This window comes from Lemur catta, chromosome 16, assembly GCF_020740605.2.
Source record: "Lemur catta isolate mLemCat1 chromosome 16, mLemCat1.pri, whole genome shotgun sequence".
NCBI classification, from domain to species: domain Eukaryota; kingdom Metazoa; phylum Chordata; class Mammalia; order Primates; family Lemuridae; genus Lemur; species Lemur catta.
This window is the reverse complement of record NC_059143.1, coordinates 49826496-49850923: the sequence shown is the minus strand read 5'-3', so window position 1 is coordinate 49850923 and position 24428 is coordinate 49826496. Positions and strand designations below refer to the sequence as shown.

Genomic DNA, 24428 nt, shown 5'->3' with positions numbered 1-24428 from the left:
GCTGTCCACACCATTTGCCTCTAGAAGAGACTCAGTGGCTGAGTTGCTGTCAGAGACGTGCTCGTGCCGTCGGCGTCACCGAGAGCCTGCTTCATGCCGGGACTCGGGCTCCGTGCCGGAGTCACAGATGTGGGCAAGACACCCTCGTTTCTGATTGTCGGGTTTCAGTTCCTTCATGTGTGTCATTCAAGCACCTTTCGATCCAGGCTCAGCCTCCTTTTGGGTCACTTCCCACTCCCTAGACTATAGTCACTGTTTTCTGAAAATGCTGCCTGTTGCCAAACTCTTATCTTCCACTTTTTCTACCCATCTTTTCCCAGATCCATTAGAATGAATTATTCCCTTCTGGTTGTCATAAAATTTAGTCAAATAATTTGTATAGGAATTATCACATTTTATTATTATAAGCTGCTTCTTTAATCCATCCAACCGACTATATTCTGTATGACTCGAGGGTAAAGGCTATGTCCTTCTCACGCTTGGATTTCCAAGGGGCCAGGCAGGGTGCCTGGCATAACTCAGTAAGATCTGGGGCAATTGTTGCACTGACTGACTTACAAAACAGAGAAAACGGATACCTCTTTTGACTATATCACAAAACAATTAGAGGCACAAATAATATAGGTGTGAGAGAGTGTAGAAAATATTATATAATGCCATGTAAACATAAGGTGACACTATACATGATTATATGTACACATTACAGTTTTGTTCTGATTATCATTACACTGTTGATTTCATGTTCCCTGGAACGGGTCCCACGTTAGCTACTGCTGTGGAGTGGTTGACACCTGCTGACAAACTTCAGGACCGAGTCTCATATAAAGTTTAGAGTTGCCATTAGGCAGCTTTGTCTGCAGTGATTCCTGTTCCTTCTTAGTCCAATTTTTACTCACCTTTTATTTTGACAGTTCGCAGAGTCAGGTGCATTTATACAACTGCTCTTTTTTAATTTAAACATTAAAAAGAATTTTTTAATTCTTATGGGCACATAATAGTTGTATAGCTCTAGGGTACAAGTGAAGTTTTGATACAGGCATATAATGTGAATTAATCAAATCAGGGTAATTGGGGTATCCATCCCCTCAGGCATTTATCATTTCTTTGTTTTAGGAACATCCCAATTCCACTCTTTTAGTTGCTTTAAATTATATCCTAACTTACTGTTGACTATAGTCACATTGTTGTGCTAATCAAATATTGCTCATTCTATCTATATTTTTGCACCCATTAGCCATCCCCACTTTATCCCCGCTCCCTGCTATACTTCTCAGCCTCTGGAAACTGTCATTCTACTCTCTGTCTCCATGAGATCAATTGTTTTTAATGTTTAGCTCCCACATCTGAGTGAGAACGTGCGAGATTCATCTTTCTGTGCTTGGCTTATTTCACTTAACATAATGTTCTCCAGTTCCATCCATGTTGCTGCTACGATTCCTCTTTTTGTAGACGTATACTTTTTATACTGACATGCTAGTATATCCCTAAAAAGTTTATAAGAACTTGAAGTTTTATTTTGTAAGAGAAAGAAGAGCTCAATGATGAACCTAAGAAATCAATCATGTTTTGATGTTGGACTGTAATTGTGTACGGTGTCACAACTGGGAGAAACTGGGCAAAGGGTACACAGGACTTCTCTATACTGTCTTTGCAACTTCCTGGAACACTATAATTATTTTAATTTCCAAATAAAAAGTTTTTTAAAAAAATCGCTCACAATGGTAGGTTTCTGTGTGCCCTGGGCCCCCACACTTTTGTGTCTGGAGCACCTTGGGAGTTCGGTTCATCAGCACCAAAGCAAGTGCCTGGGGTCAGCAAAGAGGCAGAGGTGGAAGGAAGCCACACCCACGGGCTGTCAGCACTGGGTGGAGACTCCACCCCCAGGGCCACGAGGCCCGTCCCCTAAGCCCCTCAGTGCCCCAGTCTCACGTCTCAGGGAGTAAGTACCTCCTGGGTTTTGCCATCTAAAAGGGAAACACTACCCCCCTTTCCCCATCTCCCCTTGCCGGCTTTATTTTTCCTCATGCACTTAGCACCTTTAACTTAATATATATTTTTTTACTTTATTTTAGTTTTTGTCTCTTCCCAGTAGAAAGTAACTTCTATAATGGCAAGATTTTTTTTTTTAATGTGTTATTGTATCCTTATTGTCTAAAGCAGAATTTGGCACAAAGAACACATTCAGCAAATGCTTGTTGAATGAATGAATGACTCTTTGTAGAAAACGAAACCTTGACAATAAGCTGACTATTTCCCCGAGAGAGAACTAACTCAAATCTGCCCATCCTCATATGAGAACAAACCTATCTTTGAAGCTAAGACCTTTTTTCCTGTGTTCATACTTCAGAAAAAGAAGACACGACTGATAATATCTGAGAGGAAGGAAACAGTGCATCGTGCTGGGCCTCTGCATGTAACATTATAAAAATTAATTTTTTTATAGATCAGCCTTTCAAACGATTTCCAGAGATGGATTATTTTGCTTTCCTTTTGGCTATTCTTCATGTATACAAAGGTAAAGATAATCTTGTATGTCTTCATTTTTAAAATTTGCTCCTTTTTTGGTCTCACAGAATGACGTGTTCAGAATTTATAATGCTCTTTAAGGGTGTTAGATAATTTCTCACTTGTGCAGAAAAACTAAAAGTCACAATTGCCAATTATCAGCGGTGTAAACCTTTTTAGACTAAGGTAGAAACTGTCAGCTATTACCATTATCTCAATTTGCAATCTTGCTAGGTCATTAGAAAGCCTAAGGTATGTATTTGGTGTCTCCATCATTAAGCCTAACTGAGCTAATGTGATGTCGTATATTTCAGCTCTCTGTGAAGAGATATTTTGGGACACAACCATTAAACTTGCAGAGAATATGACTCTGGAATGCGTGTATCCATCCACGGACATCTTGACGCAGATGGAGTGGTTCAAGATCAACTCGATGGAAAAAGAGCCCATAGCCATTTTCAGCCCTACTCACGGTGTGATCATAAGGGAGCCTTATGCTGATAGGGTTTCCTTTTTGAATTCCACGATGGCTCCCAATGATATAACCCTTTCTTTTCACAACGCCTCCGAAGCTGATGTTGGCTACTATTCCTGCTTCGTTCACACTTTCCCACAGGGAACTTGGGAAAAGGTGATACAGGTGGTTCAGCCAGGTAAGGGCAAATTTTATTTTCCTTTTTATCCACCTACCACATTCGATTCTATAAAGCCCAAGTAGAAGCTACAGAATGCTTTATCCTATTTCGGTGGCATTTCCCAATTCCATTTCTAGATGCCATGATATTATCGTTTCAGAGGGGTGATACTGTGAATCAGTTTCATTTTTTTCTTAATGTGCTGTCATTTCTGAGCAGATGTCTCACAAATTTGCATGTGGTGGGAGAAAGCACAGGTTTTATGTTGTCTTAATGCTAACTTGAGCCTAGATTAAATTGACGTTGGCAACATGTGGGTTCAGGAGCCACGTCCCTCCCAGTGAGGCTGTGCCATTCCCTTTGCCAGGCACTTAGCACTAACTTCAGTCCCTGGATGTTGAGGGTCCTTTCTGCAGCATGAATCTCAGCTTATTACAGTGAATCCTGGGCAGAGTTCAAACACTGGCTCCATCTTTCGCCACGTCCCTGTTTAGCGAGAGAGGACACTTTCCTCAGGAATTGCTAGCTGTCGTGTCGAAAAGAATCTAATGATTTCTTGGAGCATTTTCTGCTCTATCTGCCAGTTTGGTCTTTCTAGTAATGGCCACATAGAGTGGGTATGGTGTAGTGGAAAAACTTGGGTTTTATAGACAGTACTTTCCACACAACCTAGCGTTCCTTGCTTGATTCCTCCAAATCTCAGGTTCCTGAATGGTAAATTGAGTTAGTAATGCCATTCTACCTGTTGAATGGTTTAGGGATAATATATTTAAAGAACTTGGCCCATGGCAGTCAGAGAGTGATTGGTATTCTTATGCTTATTGTTATTATTTCCTATGCTTTTGATATAAAATGACTAATGATGAAATTTTTAGATATCACTTATAGACTAAAGAAGAAAATATTTTGGGACTGTGTATTTTTTGTATGGTTTCTCTCAATATCAAACGGTCAGGGGGTAAGAAAAATTTCCATGTGTTTAGCTTTCCCTTTCTCTTTAGGTGTAGCTAAGCTCAAGACTAATTTTGTGTATGTGGCTGAGTCTTACAGGGTGTCAATTAGCAAAACCTCTTTAGTTAAATGCTTATTTTTTAAAGACTCAAGTTCTCATGTGCTGTGGTGTGCAGACATCTGTTAAATGCTATTTGCAAGTTTTTAGTGTATAGTCCACATTCGATCAGTCATGCAAGTGAAGGAGAGAATTTACAAGGATCTTAGACAGAATGAGCCCTTTGACACCTGCCCTGAGCCACCAAGGCCAAAGCAAGTTGGGCTGACCCTCCCTGCCTTATGTGGCAAGCCTTTGCAGTTTGGGTCCCAGATTAGGTCAGAGGACAACCAATTAAAAACAGGTAGCTCCACCTTTTCTGCAAGTTAGAATAGAGATGGAGCTAAACTGTAGAGAACTAAATGAAGGTTGCCACACCAAGGTAGGATGTTTAGCATTGTGTATTAACAGTTTTGGAAATATTTTCTATTTTTATAATGCAGATTTATTGCTCCTGCTATTTTTGAGGTTAGGAAAAGAGAGCTCTCCCCTGTCTTGGGCTTTTAAAAAACAATTTTACCCAAAGGGAAAAAAGACATTCTGTGATAAAGACAATCTGCACTTGAATGTTTATAGCAGCATAATTCACAATTGCAAAGGTGTGGAAACAACCCAAGTGCCCATCAATACATGAATGGATTAATAAAATGTGGTGTATGTATACCATGGAGTTCTACTCAGCCATAAAAGAACAATGGTGATCTAGCACCTCTTGTGTTATCCTGGATGGAGCTGGAGCCCATTCTACTAAGTGAAGTATCACAAGAATGGAAAAACAAGCACCACATGTACTCACCATCAAATTGGTACTAACTGATCAACATCTAAGTGCACATACGGAAGCAACATTCATCAGGTGTCGGGCAGGTCGGGGGGAGGGAGGGGATGGGTAAACTTACAAATAATGGGTGCAGTGCGCACTGGTTGGGGGATGGGCATGTTTGTAGCTCTGACTCAGGTGGTGCAAAAGCAATATATGTAATCAAAGCTTTTGTACTCCTGTAATATTCTAAATTAAAACAAAATAAGTAAGTAAAAACAATGGTGAGATTTTCAGCCAGTAGCCAGTCAGAGAAGGGGGTGCCTGGCTCTCCATCTTGTTTAAATTCTTCACGATAGTATCCTTAGTCACGTTTTGTTGCTGTTGTTTTTGATCATTTATATTTTTAAAGAATAGCTTGATGGTATGGGGCAGTGAGAGTGTTCTACCCCATTTCAAGATTTGGAGGGCGGCAGTTTTTTGAACCAAGAATGAAAGTTTAAAAAATATATTAGTTGCATTTGAAAATTAACCTAAAATATACTTAAATTTTTCCTTAGGTGCTTTATTATAATAACAACATACCAGGATCTGTAAATATTGTGTTTTCATGTACTGTAAAGGGGGAATTGACAATCTTATTTAATAATTTTAAAAATCAGACTTGGAATCCAGCAATCCTAATCTGTATAATAGATTGTTAAGGACTTCAAAACGGTGAAGGAGTTATTGACATAGGTGACATGGGGGTCACCTGGGGGATGTGGGAGTGCCCTGTGTCCCTGAAAGGAGGAGAAATTGGCAATTGCACCTCCCACCAGTGCTCACCCCCCTGAGCTTTCAGCCTAGATGAGCAGATTGGACTTCTTATTCTGGACATGTAGGACTGCTGATACAAAATTACTAAAAATGTGTGCTTGCTGCAGGACAGGCATTTCTTCATTAGCAACTAATTTAGAGAACTTAATGGTAAAAATTCTTGCGTTGATTTTTACCTGCTTCGTGGGAAAATATGCTGAGGCAACTTGGGAGGCCACATTTCAAAGGCAGCCCTTTCACTGCAGAGTGTGTGGGGTCGTGGGGAAAATTTCTGCCACCTCTGGGTCCCTGGCCTTACCGGGAAGTTAAAGCAAACGTGGTTGTACTATGGAAATTCTCCACCAAATGGGCAACCCACTCAAAACACCCTGCTACCTACCGTTTATAGGGTGCCTGCTCTGTATGAAGCGACTAAACATAGTCTTATTTTAATCCTTACGAAACACCATGGGGAAGGGATGTTTTCCCATGACACAACAGAAGACGCTGAGCTTCAGGGCTGTTGAGTAACTTGCCCAAGTTTGCAGAGCTGCCAGGTCACAGCACCCAGGTTAACCCAGGCGATGTTTCTGAAGTGCCAGAAATGAGACGAAGGAGAGGTTGACTCCAGCAAAATGAATCAGGGAGGCTCAAGGTACAGAAAACTCACACTGGACCTTGAGGAATCGGAAGGAATTTTTTAAGACAGAGTGATTGGGGTGAGGGAAGGAGAGAAGATGGAGAAGGGCATCTTAGGGGGGCACTGATGTCGCGAAGCAGGACACGGCAGAAGTGCACAGTTCACACGGGAGACAGCGCACGGCCCTCTTTGACCAGGGCACTGACCGCGGGTAGGATGTGGTTCTCACACTGGGCTCCGAGGCCCTTCGCTCCCACAGAGGTGGCCTAAGAGGTGGCCTCAGGAAGACACTGCGAGGGTGGGACCCTCTCCCTGCCTGCACCACCAATGGGGCTCAACGTATGATACTTTGGGGTCTCAGGTAAGGCTTTGGTACAGTAGGTTCCATGTTAAAGAAAAGAATTTTGCAGCCCACCAGGGTAGCAGAATGCTGGGGACAAACCTAGAAAGTTAGTATGGCCCAGATCTTTATGTGCCTAGTAGAGTTTGAACTTGAATCTGTAATGTAGACCATGGGACATCTCTGAATATTTTTTAGAGAGAAACACCTAATAAACCATTTTTTTTTCTTTCACCACCTGGATTAAACTAGCTGCAGCTTTATAGGAGGGGAGGAGTTCAAGGGCAGGGTGATCAAATAGGATTCTGGAACTCAAATAGAGTCTGGAACTCTCATGCACTGCTAGCAGGACTGTAAATTGGTATAGCTGTTACGTTAGTCAGAGAAACAGAACCGATGGGATGTATGTGTAGATATGGAGAGAGTTATTATAAGGAATTGGCTCAGGCAGTTGTGGAGACTGGTTAGTCCAGATTTGCAGTGTGGGCAGGCAGGGTGGAGACCCGGGAGACTGGACGGTGCAGGTGAGGCCCGAAGGCAGCCTGCTGAGGAATCCCCTCCTGTTTGGGGAGACTAGTCTTTTTGTTCCTTCCGGCCTTCAGCTGAGTGGATGAGGCCCACCTACATGATGGAGAACAATCTGCTTATTCAAAATTCACTGATTTAAATGTTATTCTCATCCCAAAATACCATCCGACTCAACACATAAAATTAACCATCACATCTGTTTTGGAAAATGATATGGCATTAGCTAAAGAACTCCAAATCCTATGATCCAATAATTCCACTCTGTTTGGTATCCCAGAGATTGCTCATATATTAGAAAAATTCCCAACAATGTTTATAGCAACAGTGATTGCAATGGCAAAAAATTGGCAGCAACCCAAATACCCATCAACAGCAGAATGGACAAATACTTTGGGGTCTGCTCATACAATAGGATACTCTGCGTCACTTAAAATGAGTGAATGATCACTATGCTCACCCACGAGGATGAACCTCAGGAAGATCATGTTGAAAGAAAAGAGCAAGTTACAAAAAAATAGGTGGGGTATGATTCCTTTCCTTCAAAGTTTTTAGAAACTTGAAAAATTAAGCAATATGTTATTTATGGATACAAATATGTAGTAAAACTTTAAAGAAAAGCAAAGTTCTGAAACATAGGTGGGAGATAGAATAGAATTAGGAAGGGCTACAAAGGTCTTCAAACTTCATAGTCAAGGTGTTTTTCTTATACAGGGAGTTTTATTTCCAATTTGTCTCAAAATGTTTTAGAAATTTGTTTTCAAATCTACTGATTTCTATTACAAATGGTGAAAAGAGATGCAATTGCAATTTTTGAGCAATTCAAAGGACAAGTCAAGAATGAGATCTTCCTTCTGATTTGGCCTGGGGGTCAGGCTGAGGGCAGCTTCAGCAATGATTCCAAATTTTTATGATCTAGGGACTGAAAAATGGTGATTTCATTTAAAAAGATGGGAAATGAGGAGGCCCACCTGGCTTGGAAGAGAGGCAACAAGTCTGTTTCAGGTGTATTGAGTTGCAAAGTAGCCTTTGACTGCTGAAATGGTGGAACAGCAAACCAGGAGAAAGCTCAGGATCAAAGACGCCCATTTGGAAGTGATCTGAATGGTCACCCAGCCGTATGTGAACAAGATGGCGACTAAGCAAGTGCTGACAGGTACGGGCAGAAGTCTGAGGCCTTGGCGATGGTCACGTCCATGTTAAAGAATACAGAGCGCGCAGGGAGAGGAGGGCGAGGGAGACGCAGAAGGGGCGAATGATTGACGTGGGAGCAGAAGACGTGTTGGACTCACGTTTACAGTGGAGGGTTGTGTGTTCTTGCTGCACACATTTATTATTAATAATGGCTGTGTCACATGTTCTCTGATTTTGTGATCTTCCATATTCCAGTCCACTTATCACACCCAACTCGGGCACACAGACATTCCTCCCTTTCTCCCTTGAAGGGTTTCGTTCTCTGCTGGTTGCACGAGGCTCCTGTGTGTCATCCACACTCGCTCTTAGAGAGCCTCTTATCTCTACGCACTTCCAGGTCAGGTGTTCGCTGCCCGGGCTCCCAGCAGCTGACAAGGCAGCTACAGTCGTTCTCACATATGTGTTGCTGCTTAGTGGCACCAGAGGGGTTCCTTTAATATTGGGGGCCCCAGCACTGACAGCAGTTCTGAGGAATCCCATAATGAAAGGGATTCTCAAGATCTTGCTGACCTATATACCGATTGGGGCCAGCGTGATCAGCATTTTTTTCTAATGCTGGGGTGATGTCAGTATTTAAATTTGATTTAAAGCTGGGAAGAAGAAGTGTCCCAGATGCGGCTTGTATAAATGGGTGTGCTGATTTGCAGGAGCTGAATTCACTTATCCATTAATTCACTCATCAAGTCTTTACTGAGAACCTACAGTGTTTGCGGTAATGTTCAGTGGCTTAGAAGATAGAAAGACACAGATCTTAGCTCTAAATAGTATGCAGAGTATCAGGGACGATAAAAGTTGTATATCCCAAATTATAATTTCAGGCAAAAAGCAGTAAGTGCTATTGTAGTCAGAGGATAGAATTTACTTTTAACTTGGAAATTCAGGATAGAGTCCCTGACAAAATGGAATTTGAGCTTAACCTTGAAGGAGGCAAGTCAGAGGATTTGGGCGCTGAGATTAGCGGAGCACCATTCCAGGAGAATTGCTTTAGAAAATTATCTAGAAAATAGCTAGCTTTGGCTCTAGTTTAACCTACTTTGGAAGATCATTTTCATTTTTTTAAAAGAGACTCCAAGAACAGCAGCCACAAAGAGTTCTAAAATTGCACTAACACATAGGATTGCTCAATAAATTAATACAGTTTATTCTGGTTTATAATTCATGGCTTGGTTTACATGTTGATTTACTGCTTCAAAAGGCATAGGAAGCCAGATATATTATGCAGTCATATTTTACAACCTATCTTAAGATATTTGCACACTTCATTTCAGCTTTTGTTTTGCACATCCCAAATTCAAAAAGAAGGAAGAAAACATGAGAATGACACTACCTTATATTTTAGTGACAGGCGAAAGTGATGGGGGGAGACTTGGTCTGAAAGGCTTTTGCCTGTCAGAGGAAATTCCAAACAGGGTTACGAAGGCCACGGATAAAGAGTCTTTCTTATTCTCCTGTTACAAGGGTCACCAGTACATGCCAGCTTGTTTTGTCCTGGTGTGGATTCTTTCAGCTTTCCTCGTCATGTGCATCTCTAGCACTTGTAATTTTTTAAAAGTGAGATGGAGAAATAGGAAAAAAATTATCTCAAATCTACTGTTTAAAGAATGAAGCCATGTAGCTCTGACTTGGGCGGGGCAAAGGCAATATACGTAACCAAAGCCTTTGCACCCCTGTAATACTCTGAAATAATAATAATAAAAAAGAATGAAGCTATAAACTCTCTCTCCTGGCCCATTCTAGCAAGCTCAGAAATAATTCATAAAAGTTTTATACATCTGTGTGTGTGTTTATGCACACACGTGTACACACACACACACACACACACACGACTAAAACAGTCATTCTGTAAAATGTTACATTTTGGCAGTTTTTCATTTAAAGAAAAAAATATTAAGTAGTACCTATAAGAAATAGTCAATGGATGAAACAGAAACATTTTAAAGGGTTAGAAGTCTCACTCCTTAATGAAATAAAATAGTATATAAAGAAGGCAGATGACAAAAAGCACTTTCAGACGCAGAAAGCAAGATTATGGTCACTGCATTTCTCAAGGGCGAAGTAAATGGGAGTCCGGGCCTGGGAGAGTTTCCGAAACCTGTGTCGAGGTTGTTGTCTTGGACTTGCTTTCCCTTCGCTGAGCTCTGGGGGGAGCAGGCTCGAGAGCGCGCGTCCCGGTGGGACTCAACCCTCAGGCTTTGGGGTAAAGCTCCATGGTAAAACATTTTTAAAGAAGAGAAATTAAAAAAAAAAAAAAATCTCTGTAAAACAAGATCATACTAGATGTATATACACAGTTGAATTCAACAATTGAATTGCTGATAAAATTGAATTTATGTACGAGCACAGCTAATGTTTTGGGGGGAGTAATATTGCCTGTCTGTCTGTCTCTATGCTTATGCCTCCCTCCACTTACTCTACCTACATTTTCTCCCTGTAAGACAACTCAATCTTTTCCACTTGTTAGCTGGAGCAAACTCCAGAAGGAAACCTTTACTCTAGTCTTGTTCAAAAATGCACTCAGGCAACCCGGGGCAGGGGTGGAATTGGCTGCAATCTTTGTGTGCAACTGCTCTGTCTATGCAAACTCTACCCTTTGATTCAACATTTTTATTTCCAAAATGATTGTAGGGTAGGGACATGCTTAGCTGAATCACCAGAGGGTGGGCTGTAGCTAGAGTTTTGAACACCGATTCTCCCATGGCCCCCGAACATTCCGGTAGTCTAGCTGGGGACGATGCAGTTCTTCCTTTTCCCTCCTTCGGTTCTCAGTGGTCGAGACAGCTCACGCCTCCCCCACTGCGTCTCCACCACGGCTGCTCTCGGCCCAGCCCCGCAGGGCTGTCAGCCACAAGGTCAGGAACACGCTTCCTCTTCAGAGGGGTGTGGGTGGCGTGTGGGCGCCAGGGCAGGGTGCGGATTGCGGCTTCAGGTATGAGTAAGAGCCGGCGCCCGTCCGGATAGCTGTGGAACGTGTTCAGCCCACTGGACCATCTAGGCTTCTGTGATCTTTTTTAAAAAATTCCTCTCATCAAAGGCTGAAAGCTACAGAGAGTGGGCATCGCTCCCCAGCGCCTGCCCTGGGAAACTTCGGGGCAGGGGCAGCGGGTGGGTGTGAGCGACCTTCAGAGAAACCTCACAGGGATTTACCCTCTGACAGATCACCTTCCTGGCTGAACGTAAGATCATAGTTGGCATTTTATAAGATAAAAATGCTGGATTTTGGATGTTCAGACAAACAAACAGAAAAGAAAACAAGTAACTGAAGACAGGAGGAAAGCATGAAGCTCTGGGCTTGTAAAACTGTTTACCAGTGCTTGGGCTCCTCTGTGGCTTTCTCTTTGAGTTGATGCTGTCTTGTGACAGTTTGTTTAGCATCAGTAAAAGGGTTTGGTTTCTAAGCTATGCTTTTTGTTGGTGGTTTTTGTTTTTGTTCAGTTTTATGGGGTGTGGAGGTCGCAGGGAGGATGGCTTTTCCTTTCCTTTGAGAAAATGGTACAAGACTGTTTCTGAAGACATTTATGATTTTGAAACTGTTAAGAATTTCAAGACCATCAAAGTCAATCCTTCAGGGATCAATGCGAAATTATTCCCCCAGGCAACATCTCCTCTACTTACTCCTGAATAGTTTTAATTAAATAACTCAGCTGATGGGGCTTCTGGCACTTCCCTTGAGAGATTATTCACAATCCAATAAATCTCAGTGTGAGAAAATTTTTCCTGACTTCAGCTATTTAACCAACTTACATTTTTAAAAAAAAGTCTTCTTCATAATCTGTCTCAAGAGAAAGACCCTGTTTCACAGAATATTGATATGAGAAGGTTTCCAAGGACAGAGAAGTAATGTGCAATAGTCACATTTACCAGCACTTTAAGTGGTTGCGTGAATCACACCTGCTGCCTTCAGTGGGGTGATGACTGTGGCCAATAAGAATGAAGTGTGGCAGGAATTCTGTGAGCATTTAAGTGCACAATTTTCCACCAGAATACTTAAGAAATTTAACATTCTTGTTTCAGCAGACTAGCTCTTAAAAACCTGTTTGTCCCATTTCTTGGCAGGCTACATGAAATTATGTATGTTACTAACATCGACGTTTCCAGCATTGCACAGTGAAGGGGTGTGTGAGTGTGTGTACTCCGAGTGGACAGGGTAATGTCCTTCCTCACATACAAGGAACCCACCACTGTAGAACATTTTACGTCATCCACTAGTGGAAATATTTATTTCTCTTTAGAAACTGGATGCTATAATTGGATGTATACCATTTTTCATCTGAGAAACAGCCAGGGAATTCAATCACTGTCTCTGCGATAGAGCTTGGTAATGTTAGCATATTGTCCCCAAATGAGACCGTTTTTTTCCTGTCCCATTAGCCTATGACATCAGATTTCTCAAAATATCTTTTTAATTTCTTTCGGGAAACATAGTTGTTCATTTAAGTGAAATAAAAATAACATTTATTTAACATAAGGCTTGTAACTTCTTCCCTATGTTTTTCTTAAATCCTAGAAATGGTTCCTAAAACAATGAACATTGAATAAGACAGAAATGTTTCCAGCTACTGGAATTGTGCTTCTTGAAGCTGACACAGTGTTTGAATTTTTATTCTTCACATGGTCTATTATGTTTTCAGTGACAATAGCAGAATTGAACCAAAGGAAAAATTGTTAAACCTTGTTGCTCAAATGACACTTTGAGGTATTCAAGTCTGTTTTATTGGATGAATAACAGTAATTTAAAAATGTGTGTAAAACCTTTCTAAATCTGTTGAATAGATACTTATTGTTTGCTGTGAGGCAAAGAAGAAATGAGTAAGAAGGTCTTTGTTTTGAGAAGTCTATGGTCTAAACAGGGAGGTGCGTACCTGAATGCCTGCAGACACGTGGGCCCCGTAGCCATGATGCAGGCTGGGATGTGCTAAATAGCACACCGCAAGGTTTGGGGAGTCGCAAGGTGGCAGAGCTTGCTTCTGGTTTGGGGGATGGATCGCCTAGAAATTCGGGCATGTTTTGGACGGGTGGAGAGGAGGGCTGGGGAGGAGGCAGGGAGCTCCCACAGGAAGACACATCACAAGAAACATCTCGTACAAGGGAAATGCTCTTTGTGTTTGGGGCATACAAAAAACACATCTGGTCCTAGGCTCAGAGGCAGGCCAAAGGGTGCAAGGTCTAGATTTTGGACTTCGTTTGGTGGTTAGTGAAGTTATCAGATAGTGGAAGTCACATGTTGGCCATGACTTGGAGCCGTTACCCAGCAACAGTGTGTAGGGTAATGCAGGGGCGGGAAGCAGGCAGGGAAGAGGGAGCCCCACGGGCCTGCAGAGGGCAGGACGCTGCCTCCGGTGGCCCCCAACACACCCGTCACCAGTCACAGGCCAAGGAAGCTGCCCCTCAAGTTCCTTCTTCCCATTTCCTCCCCGCTTTCATCCCACAAATATTTATTGAGTATCTGTCATGCGCTGGGGGCTGTGTGAGCCTAGAGGTACGCAGGGGAAATGTCCCAGTCCCTGACCTCCAGAGCAAGGCTCCCGTACAGTGTGATTTGGTGCTTGCTAGAGTGTGGGTGCAGAGGTCTGGTGTTGGTGGGGCTGGGAGGGGCAGCAGCAGCGTGTGTGTGTGTGTGTGTGTGTGTGTGTGTGTGTGTGTGTGTGTGTGTGTGTGTGTTGGCAGGAGGGTCATTCAGGAAGCTTCAGAGAGCCAAAGACGCTTGAGCTTACTCATGAGGGAAGATTCGAACTTCCTGGGGTGAGGAATGGCCATGCTGTTAGCAGGATGACATTCCCACTGGAGTGGAGGGACATCGTGCTAATGGCACAGAAGCAAAGCCAGGCTGGTGTGCCTGAGAATGGCAGGTGCTTACTGAAGCCCAAATCCAAGGTAGTGTAAGTGGGGAGTGGTACCAGGTGGTGAGCTTGGAGGGCCGGGTAGCGGAGGTGGAGAAATCCGATGTGCTGTCAGCAGGAGCTCCGGAGTTTTGCTTGGAAGGGGGGTTCAGAACACGTGATTTGGAACCGTGTTTGCATAACAAGCCCACAGTCTTGCCTAGGTGCATCTTTGCAGCGGGGCAGGGTGGGAGCAGGAGCTATACTTCCCTCTAGTTACCTCTTTGTGTTACAAATGTATACCATGCTAGGATATTTTAAGTTATTCTTTAGGCAATGAGAAGCCACTAGGAATTTTGATTAGGTGAGTGGTTTGCAGTTTAGAAAGAGGCTCAGACAGGATTCTAGAAGGGAGATTGTAAGCAAGGGAGAAAAAAGGGAAGATTAATCAGGAGGCTATGATGGGGTGTAGAGTGTCCCCCCAAATTCCTGTGTTGAAGTCCTAACTCCGAGTATCTCAGAAGGTGACTGTATTTGGAGATTGGGTTTGTAAAGAAGTAATTGAGTTAAAATGAGGTCATTAGGTTGGGCTCTAATCCAGTGTGACTGGCGTCCATGTAAGAAGAGATTAGGACACAGAGAGTCGCCTGCCGGCCAAGGAGAGAGGCCTGAAAAGGAACCAGCCCTGCCGGCAAGTAAGTTTCTGTTGCCTGAGCCGCCCGGCCCGCGGGGCTCTGTCGTGGCAGCCCCGGGAAACACACAGAGGCTGTGGCCGTCGGTCCGACAAGAGCTGCCCAAGGATCAGACTAAGGCAGCGCAAGGGGGAGAAAGCAGCTGGGGCGTATTCAAGGTGAATCTGCTCCACGGACGTTCCAGGCGTTCCCTCGGGGACTAGATGTACTGTCTGAGTGAGATGATTCAGCTCCGGCCCTCATCCTGGTCACACTGCAGGAGGGGAGACGGGCAGAGCTATCACCGTGTGAAAAGTGCTCTGGTGGGGACGGAGCCGTCAAGGGGCTCTCAGCGTCCTTGGGATGACCATTGTCATCCTCATTGTTCAACTCGGGTTGAGTTGTCAGGGGCACACGGGACGACTGGAGGAGAAGGAGGAGTTAGAGAAAGGGCAGGGTAGGTGCGTCCTCTGTAGCAGGGACAGGATGTGCAAAGGTCCAGAGAATAAAGTGAGAACAGCAGGTAGACGAGGCTGGACAGGAGCCTACTGCCAGAAATGTAACGCACGAGGTGCGAACGTGGCTAGAGATACACGCAGAGAGGTAGGAGGGGCCAAATCTCAGTGGGTCCCTATGCTGTGCGCAGAAATGTACACTTAGCTCAAGGGGACTGAGGGTTTATTGAAGAGTTCTGATGTGTTTGAGAGAAATATCAGGTGGATGGTATTAGGGAGAGTCGTCCCTATGGGAGCAAGACTGGACTGAAGGGGCTGGGTGGCAGCCTGTTGTAGTCATATGCGGGAGGGAACGGCAACTTGGGCTAGAATAGGGTGACAGGGACCGGGCAAGGCCCATGTGTGAGAGATATGTAGAGAGTAGGCACATTCGAGCAACTGAGTGGATGAGTGGGTAAGGGAAGAGCTGTTAAGAATGACACCCAATTTCTGAACAGTAGGGGGAATGGGAGGAAGCCAGTTTGGAGAGGGGTATATGGCTTTAGGGCATATCTGTGAATAGAAAATGGAGAAAAAAAGTTTGAAAATTTAAAGTTGTGTCCTTTGGCTCTCCTTTGCCACATGGTTTATCTACTCAGGGGATTCTAGTAGGAAAGTTCGGCATTCTTTTTCTTTGCAGAGATCATATTGCATTTCCCATCCTAGTTTGTGCACTAAGTACTTGCATCGGGGCACTCTCCCAGTTTTCTATACATAGCAGTGAGACTTCCTGGCTTTAATTTCATTGAAAAAATACTTGGTCTGAAGCATGGCGGCCATTCACGAATACCAGAAGTGCATTTTGTCCAACAGGTTGGCTTGTAGCACCTGCAGAGCAAAGTGAATGGAGATTTCCTATTCCTGGATAGAAAAGTTTGTTCAGTTCATGAGTTAGGTCAAGAGTTTATCATTCCTCTAAAGTAACATATGTCACCAATATTCTAATATGGTTCTAATGGGAAATTTAGGAATTCTCTAATTGTTTCCTCCATAAAGGTGGAACCAAATGATTCCTTTAGCATCCTTGTCATCTCTCTTTATTCATGGAAGAACTTGTGCTGTGTATCCTGTTTTCAAATGCTGTGAAGTTTTTCTCACTCACTTTCTCTCTGATGTATTGAAAAACTTTTTGGCATTTATCTGGGAGTCTTTTACAAGTTATTTTTCAAATACTCTTTTGGCCTCATTACTTATTTGTACCTCTGGGCTTTATAATTCTTCCCAGTTGAATGGCCTTTTTGTTTTTTTGGTGCTACCTTCATCCTACTGTTGCTCTTTGACTTTGCCTGTTTAGCCATAGGGGGTTTTATTTTAAGCACCTAACCGTTTAGAGCTGTTAGCATATATTTCCCCTGGACTTTCAAAAATATGTTTTTCAGTAGTTTGGGGGTTTCTTTTGGGATTTTTACGTTTTCAACTATACCTTTTATTTTTTTAAAGCAGATTATTTGCATTTTATTATAGTTTCCATTTGTAATGATGCAAAAATTTCCAAAGAACTTTTTTGACTTTGCCTTTCTAGTCAGAATTGCCTTCAGTCATTTGATCATACAGGTGCTTCAAAATGCATACTGTATGTGTCTATTCCATTCCACGGTGCAATATCAATTTCAATTTTTATTTCAAATTGAAATTTTATTTCAATTTTTAATTTTTATTTCTACAGATTCAGGAACTAGTCATATGTGTAATCCAAATGTAGTGGATCCATAACTTTTTCAGCGGTGAAATTCAAGATAGAATGTCGATAATTTAAGTAGTCCGTCAGTCCTTCCCAGTTTAAGTTTTCAGTCTGCCACATTTTACGTAATATTTCCTCCTAGTTTTATGGTATTGGCTAGGTGGTCTATGGTATAACACAAGAAGCTAGTTTCCATCTTGTAAAATTTTGAGGCTTCTATAGCAGTTGCTATTTAGATAGGATTTCTGCATAAACTGTCCTCTGTAAGTGATGGTGGATCATTTTTCTCAAAGTCTAAATGCACAACACGCCACTGATTTTTATTGATCAACCTTTTTCCATCCTAAATCAGTTTTGTCACTTATATTAAGGTTGTCCCTTTCTTGTAAGTTTCCTATTAATCCTCTTAATTTTTTTAGGGCTCCAGGATTTGTGGAGATAAAGTTATGAATTTCTATTGGTCAGTTCCCAGATAAAGAGGGTGATAGAGGCTTCACTAGGGAACAGCAATTTTTTTAAAAAAGGCCAGAGCTGAAGGGGTCAGGCGGGGATAAAGGGAGGAGAACTTTGTAGCAGTTGGTGCTGGGACCTGAGAAGTCACACGCAGGGAGGGGACAGGGTTCCGACCAGCCACGCTTCAGTCCTCCTGAGGGGGCCCCACCCAATCCCCCAGTCTTGCTTCCTGCAACACACCCCTTCCTCTCCAACATTGTGCTGTATTCTGCTATTTTGTTACCATATTTCCTTTTCAAATCTGCTCTCCTGCCAAGTTTTATCTGCTCTCACCACCTTAAAGCTGTTTGAGGGTAGCCAGAGTGAGATACTGCAAAAACTGCGCCCTCAAAGTCAGAGACAGCTTCACTGCAGATCGCATTGGAGGAGGCTTTCAGAAGAATGTAAGGTTTGAGGATTTCCACAGACATAATAGCCTGCACAAGTGACTGGACAAGGGAGGTGGCCACGTGAGGGCCTTGAGTGGCCTCGTAAAGACAGTGATTATGGGCTACGGTCAGATGCCGTGAGAGACCAGGGCAGAGAGAGAGAGAGAGAGGATGAGAGTCAGATGTGCATGCGTGAGTCCAAGAAGTAGAAGTATTGAAATTCGAGGTTTGCAAGCAGGAAGGGCCATGATCAGATTTACATTGGGAAGCAATGCTCTCCCAGACAAAAGATTGGATATAAATTTCCATTGCCTCAGCACGAAAAACCAAGCAGTTGCATTCTAAGGTTGCAGTGACCAGTTGTACCCACATAAAGAAAGAAAGAAAGAAAGTGCAAGACTGAGTTACGCTGCATGAGTGAGATTACATTTTTATATGAAGGACTCTAGAATTAATAGTTTATAGTTGTCACTTTAGAAGCCATGATGTGCTATAGGATATACATCTGCTATTCTGGTACATAATAACCTTTGCTTTTATTGTATTAAGAAATTGAATCAGATTTGGGGGTTCAGATACCGACTCTAGCTTGTGACTCTCCTAACCACAAGCTTTGTTATAATAGCTTTAAAATGAGAGTAAATGTAGGGTGAGATTCAGTGAAACATTCCCTGGGAAGTGTCTATTGTACCTCTACCACATCGTAAATACTTAGTATATATTAAAATTTATTATTATTATTATTAATTGGCAAAAATAACAACAAAGAGAAGAATGAACTAAAGCTGTTTTACTGTTGAAGAAGGATTGTGAGTAGCACTGGATATAGAGAGAAATACAGAGGACAGATTTTTCATGAAATTAAAAAGACAAGTATCAAGATTTCTCAAATAGGCCAGGAGCAGTGGCTCATGCCTGCAATCCCAACACTTTGGGAGGCCAAGGTGAGAGGACTGCTTGAGGCCAGGAATTTCAGACCAGCCTGAGCAACATAGTGAGACTCCTGTCTCTACAAAAAAAAAAAAAAAAAAGAAAGAAAGAAAGAAAAGGTTAACCAGGCATGGTACCTGTAGTCCCAGCTACTCAGGAGGCTGAGGCAGGAAGATCGCTTGAGCCCAGGAGTTCAAGGCTGCAGTGAGCTATGATTGTGCCATTGCACTACTGCACTCCAGCCTGGGTGACAGAGCGAGACCCTGTTTCAAAAAAAAAAAAAAACAAAAGAAAAAAAAGATTTCTCAAATAATATAAACATGAAGAAAGGGAGACAAATAAGTGATTATATATTATAAACTGCATGGAGCGTTGCTTTTCTCTAGTATCTGAGTGGACATTTGAAGGTCGTAGTAGATGTGTTTTCTGTGGGAAATTCCTGTGTTTCGAACGATCAAGTGGCAGTTTATAAATGTGAAGAACAAAGAGACCACTAGACTACTTTTTATTGGAACAAGTGGAGGTAGAGAAATAAGTTCATTTGTAGTATCTTTCCTAAGGAAGTAAAATAGTTAAGAAAATCTTGTCTCTCCTGTTTCTGGTTTTGGGTTTGAGCCTATGTAGGAATAGTGAGAACAAAAGTGAGGAAGGCAAGAGGACAGCTCGTGTTTCTCATAGTAGCTGACTTTTTTTTTTTTTTTTTTTTTAAGAATTTCATTTTTAAAATCCTCATTCAGTGTTTGGTACTGTTCAGTAAATTACATGTCTTGTCCCTAGTAGTTACGAATCAGGCATGGTAAATAATTTGTTTTGCCAGACTTAATAATCCTGGCCTGCATTGTTTAGCACAATAAGATGAAAATATACTTTGCCCAGTGCCATTTATTTCACCAGAGATAATATGCTTTGTCTCTTCAGTATTTATTTATTCTTAAAATTCAGATAATCTTCTTGCCTCCAGTTCTTTCAAAAAGCAGGACCATTAGCTTTCTTTTGATACTCGGCATTGTTTGAAGGGTTTTATCTACTTCCCTGATGATCCTTTAAATATTATGGTGAAAATGAAATGTTTTGTCTTATGTGATAAAATTCCTTAGTTCAAGGCTTCTTTTATAATATTTTAGATATTTTTCGTAGCTATATAAAAGGTCAATTTTTTTTCTTCTTTCATTGAAAATAAGCTCCCTGACAGCTTTTCTGGAGTGTTTGAATTGTCTATTTTTCCAGTATTTTTCCTAATGGAAATAGAGGGGCCACAACCGGTTTTTGGTTATCCTTGAGAAATGAACCGGCAAATTGGCTGAGATAATATCTAATACTCATTTGACGCAGTCCTTGAAGCCTCAACTGTGCAAACATTTTCTGTTTAAAGCTTTAACCTTTTTCTATGTTTGACATTGCTTTCCCTTTTGCTCTTTTCTCTTGTTTTGGCTGCCAGATCCTACATTATTTTTCAAATACTCCTGCATCTTTCCTTTCTAGGCTCTGGGTAGGCTTCCCGTTGTCTCTTGTGTCTTTCGATTGCATCCTGCGTCCACATAGAGTGCGGCGACCAGCTCACTCTTCCCGAAGTGTCACTCTCTGGCCCTACACATTCAGTCCATGAAATTAAGCAGATGCATAGTGGCCGATGTTCCAAACCCTCTTCTTTCTATCTGTATTTTCAGTATGTCCCCTGTGCGCACCAGGATGTCCGTAAGTGCACCTGATGCTGGCTTTGCTCCGTGTCTGGGCGTGCTCCTCTGCCCCAGCTGCACTTCCGCCCGGAGCGCTCCCCTCACACGGCTCCCATCACTGTGTGTGCTGGGATTTTCTGTTAGTTTCATGGCTTCCTTACTAGTTTCTAAGGCCTGTGTGGATAGGGACCATGTCTTGTGCATAGATTTCTTCTGATGTCGCCCTGGAGGGTCAGGCTCAATGAGCATCTGACTCGTTCTTAAGGTTTGAATTCGGAGGCTCTTGGCAACTGTAAAGCATTTTCACTCCTCTCCACAGTAAATACAAACTACTCATATTTACCTTCCCCAAACCTTCCCCTTGTTATCTCAAAGCATAGTCATCAATGGATTAATTATTGGACTGGAGACTCAATCTTTGACCCTTTTCAATGACATTGTTTTCCCCAACAAGTTGTATGAGGAATTAAGGATATATTTGTACACATAACACAGGGCATACCTGATGTTCTGGAAGACAAAAGCGAGATGAAAGTAACCATTTGTGAAAGTGAACTTAAACTAACAAGACCAACAACTAAACTAAACTAATGATACTAACACACTAAAATCGGGTAGGAAAACATGTAAATTCCTCTGCTTTATTAAAAAAAATCAACCAGTAGATGAGAGCGTATCTTCAGTACCGCACTGTGAATGGAGAGGTGAATGTAGCTTAAAATAAACAACCTACAGAGTAGGAGAGAATGTTTGCATTCTGTACATCTGATAAAGGGTTAATAACCAGAATCTACAAAGAACTCAAGTTGATGCACGAAAAAAATCAAACAATCCAGTAAAAAGTGGGCAAAAGACATGAACAGGAGCTTTTCAAAAGAAGATAGATTAATGACCAAGAAACATATGAAAAAATGTTCAACATCACTAATCACCAGAGAAATACAAATCAAAACCACAATGAGATATCACCTAACTCCAGTGAGAATGGCTTTTATCAAAAAGTTGCCAAACAATAGATGCTGGCTGGATGTGGAGAGATAGGAACATTGTACACTGTTGGTGGGACTGCAGACTAGTACAACTTCTATGGAAAGTAATATGGAGATACTTTAAAAAGCTAAAAGTAGACCTACCATTTGCTCCAGCAATCCCACTACTGGGTATTTGCCCAAAGGAAAAAAAGTCATTTTATCAAAAAGACACCTGTGCTAGAATGTTTATTGCAGCACAATTCATAATTGCAAAGATGTGGAATCAACCCAACTGCCCATGAATACATGAGTAGGTTAATAAAATGTGGTAAATGCATACTGTGGAGTACTACTCAGCCATTAAAAAAATGAATTAATGTGTTTTGCAACAACCTGGATGGAACTGGAGACCATTCTCCTAAGTGAAGTATCACAAGAATGGAAAAACAAATGCCACATGTACTATTAAATTGGAACTAAGCAATCAGCACTCGTGTGCACAGATAGAAGTAAAACTCAACAGAAATAGTGCACATGGGGGGGGGAATGGGTGAAATCACACCTAACAGGTACAATGCACACTATCTGAGTGATGGGCACACTTATAACTTTGACTCAAGTAGTACAAAAGCAATCCATGTAACCAAACCATTTTTACCCCCATAATATTCTGAAATAAAGAAAAATATGAGCATGAAGTGTCTGACCTAGTCTGAGGAGGAGTGATCTAGAAACGCTTAAGGGAAGAGGCAACACCTGACTGCAAAGGCCAGAGGCAGGAAGCCGGGGAAGGATGGAGGGAAAGAGGGTTCTGGGGGAGGGAGCTGCCTAGTCTAGAGTCCCAAGGTGAGGCTGACTGTGTGGTGAATGGAGGGCCTGAGAGTAAGTCCAGGGGCGAGGTGAGCAGTGGACCAGAGTTGAAACTTGGAGAAACCATGGCTAGTCCAAGTGGGCCTTATAATACATGCCACGAAGTTTGAATTATTTCCCAAAGGCTTTGGGGATACAGGGAATTTTAAGGTAGGGATGAATAGCACCAGAGTTGTTTCACAAGCATTGCTCTGGCTGTATGATGTAAGGTATAGGGAGAATAATAACAGGACTATTGTAATCATCACCTGGGGAGACAAGATGACCAGAACCTGTTCAGGTGGGAAAGCAGAGAGGTAGGCAGATTTAAGCCTATTAGGGAGGAAGAGGTAACAGAATTTGGGGGCGAGTGAAATGAGAGGGGTGGGCAGAAAAAGAAGTGAAGGCTGGCGTCTGATCTGGGGAGACGGGATGCCGATCACCAAGACAGAGATCGCCAGAAGGACGCCATGCCACAAAGGTTCAGAGCTTATACACAGAATGTTGTGCTGCTATCTCGACATCCCTTAGAGCAAAATGGATGAGAACATATGGGAATGTTCATTTGGGGGTACACAGATTGAGCATAAAAATCTCACCAGAGAAGTTTCTCTTATGTATAAAATGCATAAAAAATACAGTTCATGCCCTTAGTAGGTTTATACTCTAGTATATGAACCATTTATTCACTACAGAAGATGAAGCTAAGATCTCCAGTCCAATGACTCATCAGAAAATATTATTTTGTGGTTCAGCTCTTGTCTAAACATCAAGAAAATATACTTTTTGTTTTACTTTATGAATCAAAGACATCATTGTTTCCTGTTGAGATGATAAATGTTTTGAGTCATGGCTTTCTGGAAAACATTTTATTTCATACAGATTAGTCTGACAGTCTATTTTTTTATCTTTTATTTTTAATTCTTTTAAGAAGACGTGTTTCATTTTCAGGGTCCAAACTGCATTCCAGGAGAGAGAAAGGAGGGATGGGGAGATAGGTGGTCAATTCCTTAGGACTAGAGTATTCTTAAATTCTATTATTGACATTTGATTTTATCTTGTTTATCTTATATGATTTTATAAGTCACTGGGTACCAAATTAATCTTTTCCCAAAATATACAGTGAGGTTTTTAGTTTTGTGTGTGGCATATCACAAAGAAATCACAAATCACCATCTGGGTAGTTATCTTTGGTTGCTTAAGTCATCAGTGATTTATTTATATGCATCACTTAGATGCCTAATTTAAGCCTATGAGTAAATTATTTTTGTTGTTAAATATTGAATTGAATCTATTGACAGGGAAAAAAGATGCTTTATTCTAACTATGACTGTGCAGCAATATACCCCTGAAATGAAATAGCATAGCTACAATGATCTTTCACCTTGACTGAAGCACATTAGGGTATATTTTGTAATTGCTACCACTGGCTCCGGCACGTCTTGTGATTTGACTCTGATCCCCAAATTTTATGGCTTTTTGTTTTGTTTTGCTTTTAAAAGGCAAACCCATAAATGTGAAAAATGTAATTCTAAGATAATGGAGTTAGGAAGCTATTACTGAAGGCAATTCCAGAGGAAAATTGAGAGTGTGAAATGATGACTTTAAAATATTTAAAATTATGGAGGTGGAAATTAAATTGCAGACTTTGGGGAGAGGAGTGTGTACTGTGCAAGGGAAACGGAAGTCATCCCTAATTTAGAGAAAGAGTTTGTGGTGAGATAAAAGAGCCAAGGAGAATGGCAAACACCAAGTTTAAATATTTCAGAAGTAACCATTTCAATTAGTTTCTGTGTTTATAAAAGGGCACCCAGCAATGGGACATACAAATTCATAGGAGGCGTATTTGTCTAAGCTCTTTGTGACCCAGCTTTAAACAGCGTATTTGAGAACTAACTGTAATCTGGAAAATAATTCTGTTTGTTTTTTCTATTTCATCTCTGCTTCTAGTGTTTATAATTTTAATGTGGCTGTTAGATGAATTCTAGCAAATGGAGAGCCACAGCACAGTGAA

The 24428-nt window shown here is 41.8% G+C and overlaps 1 protein-coding gene across 3 annotated transcripts in view; it reads left to right on the top strand.

Annotated features, from left to right (window-relative positions):
* Positions 1 to 24428, top strand: part of CD226 (CD226 molecule) — a 75256-nt gene that overhangs the window by 11043 nt on the left and 39785 nt on the right. For 2 of the 3 annotated variants that reach the window (XM_045527517.1, XM_045527515.1), the window contains exons 2-3: positions 2348 to 2515; positions 2820 to 3158. In XM_045527517.1, coding sequence (XP_045383473.1) covers positions 2470 to 2515; positions 2820 to 3158 — 385 coding nt within the window. In that variant the 5' untranslated portion in view covers positions 2348 to 2469. The remainder of the gene's footprint in view (positions 1 to 2347; positions 2516 to 2819; positions 3159 to 24428) is intronic. The other variant, XM_045527516.1, reaches the window with a different exon arrangement.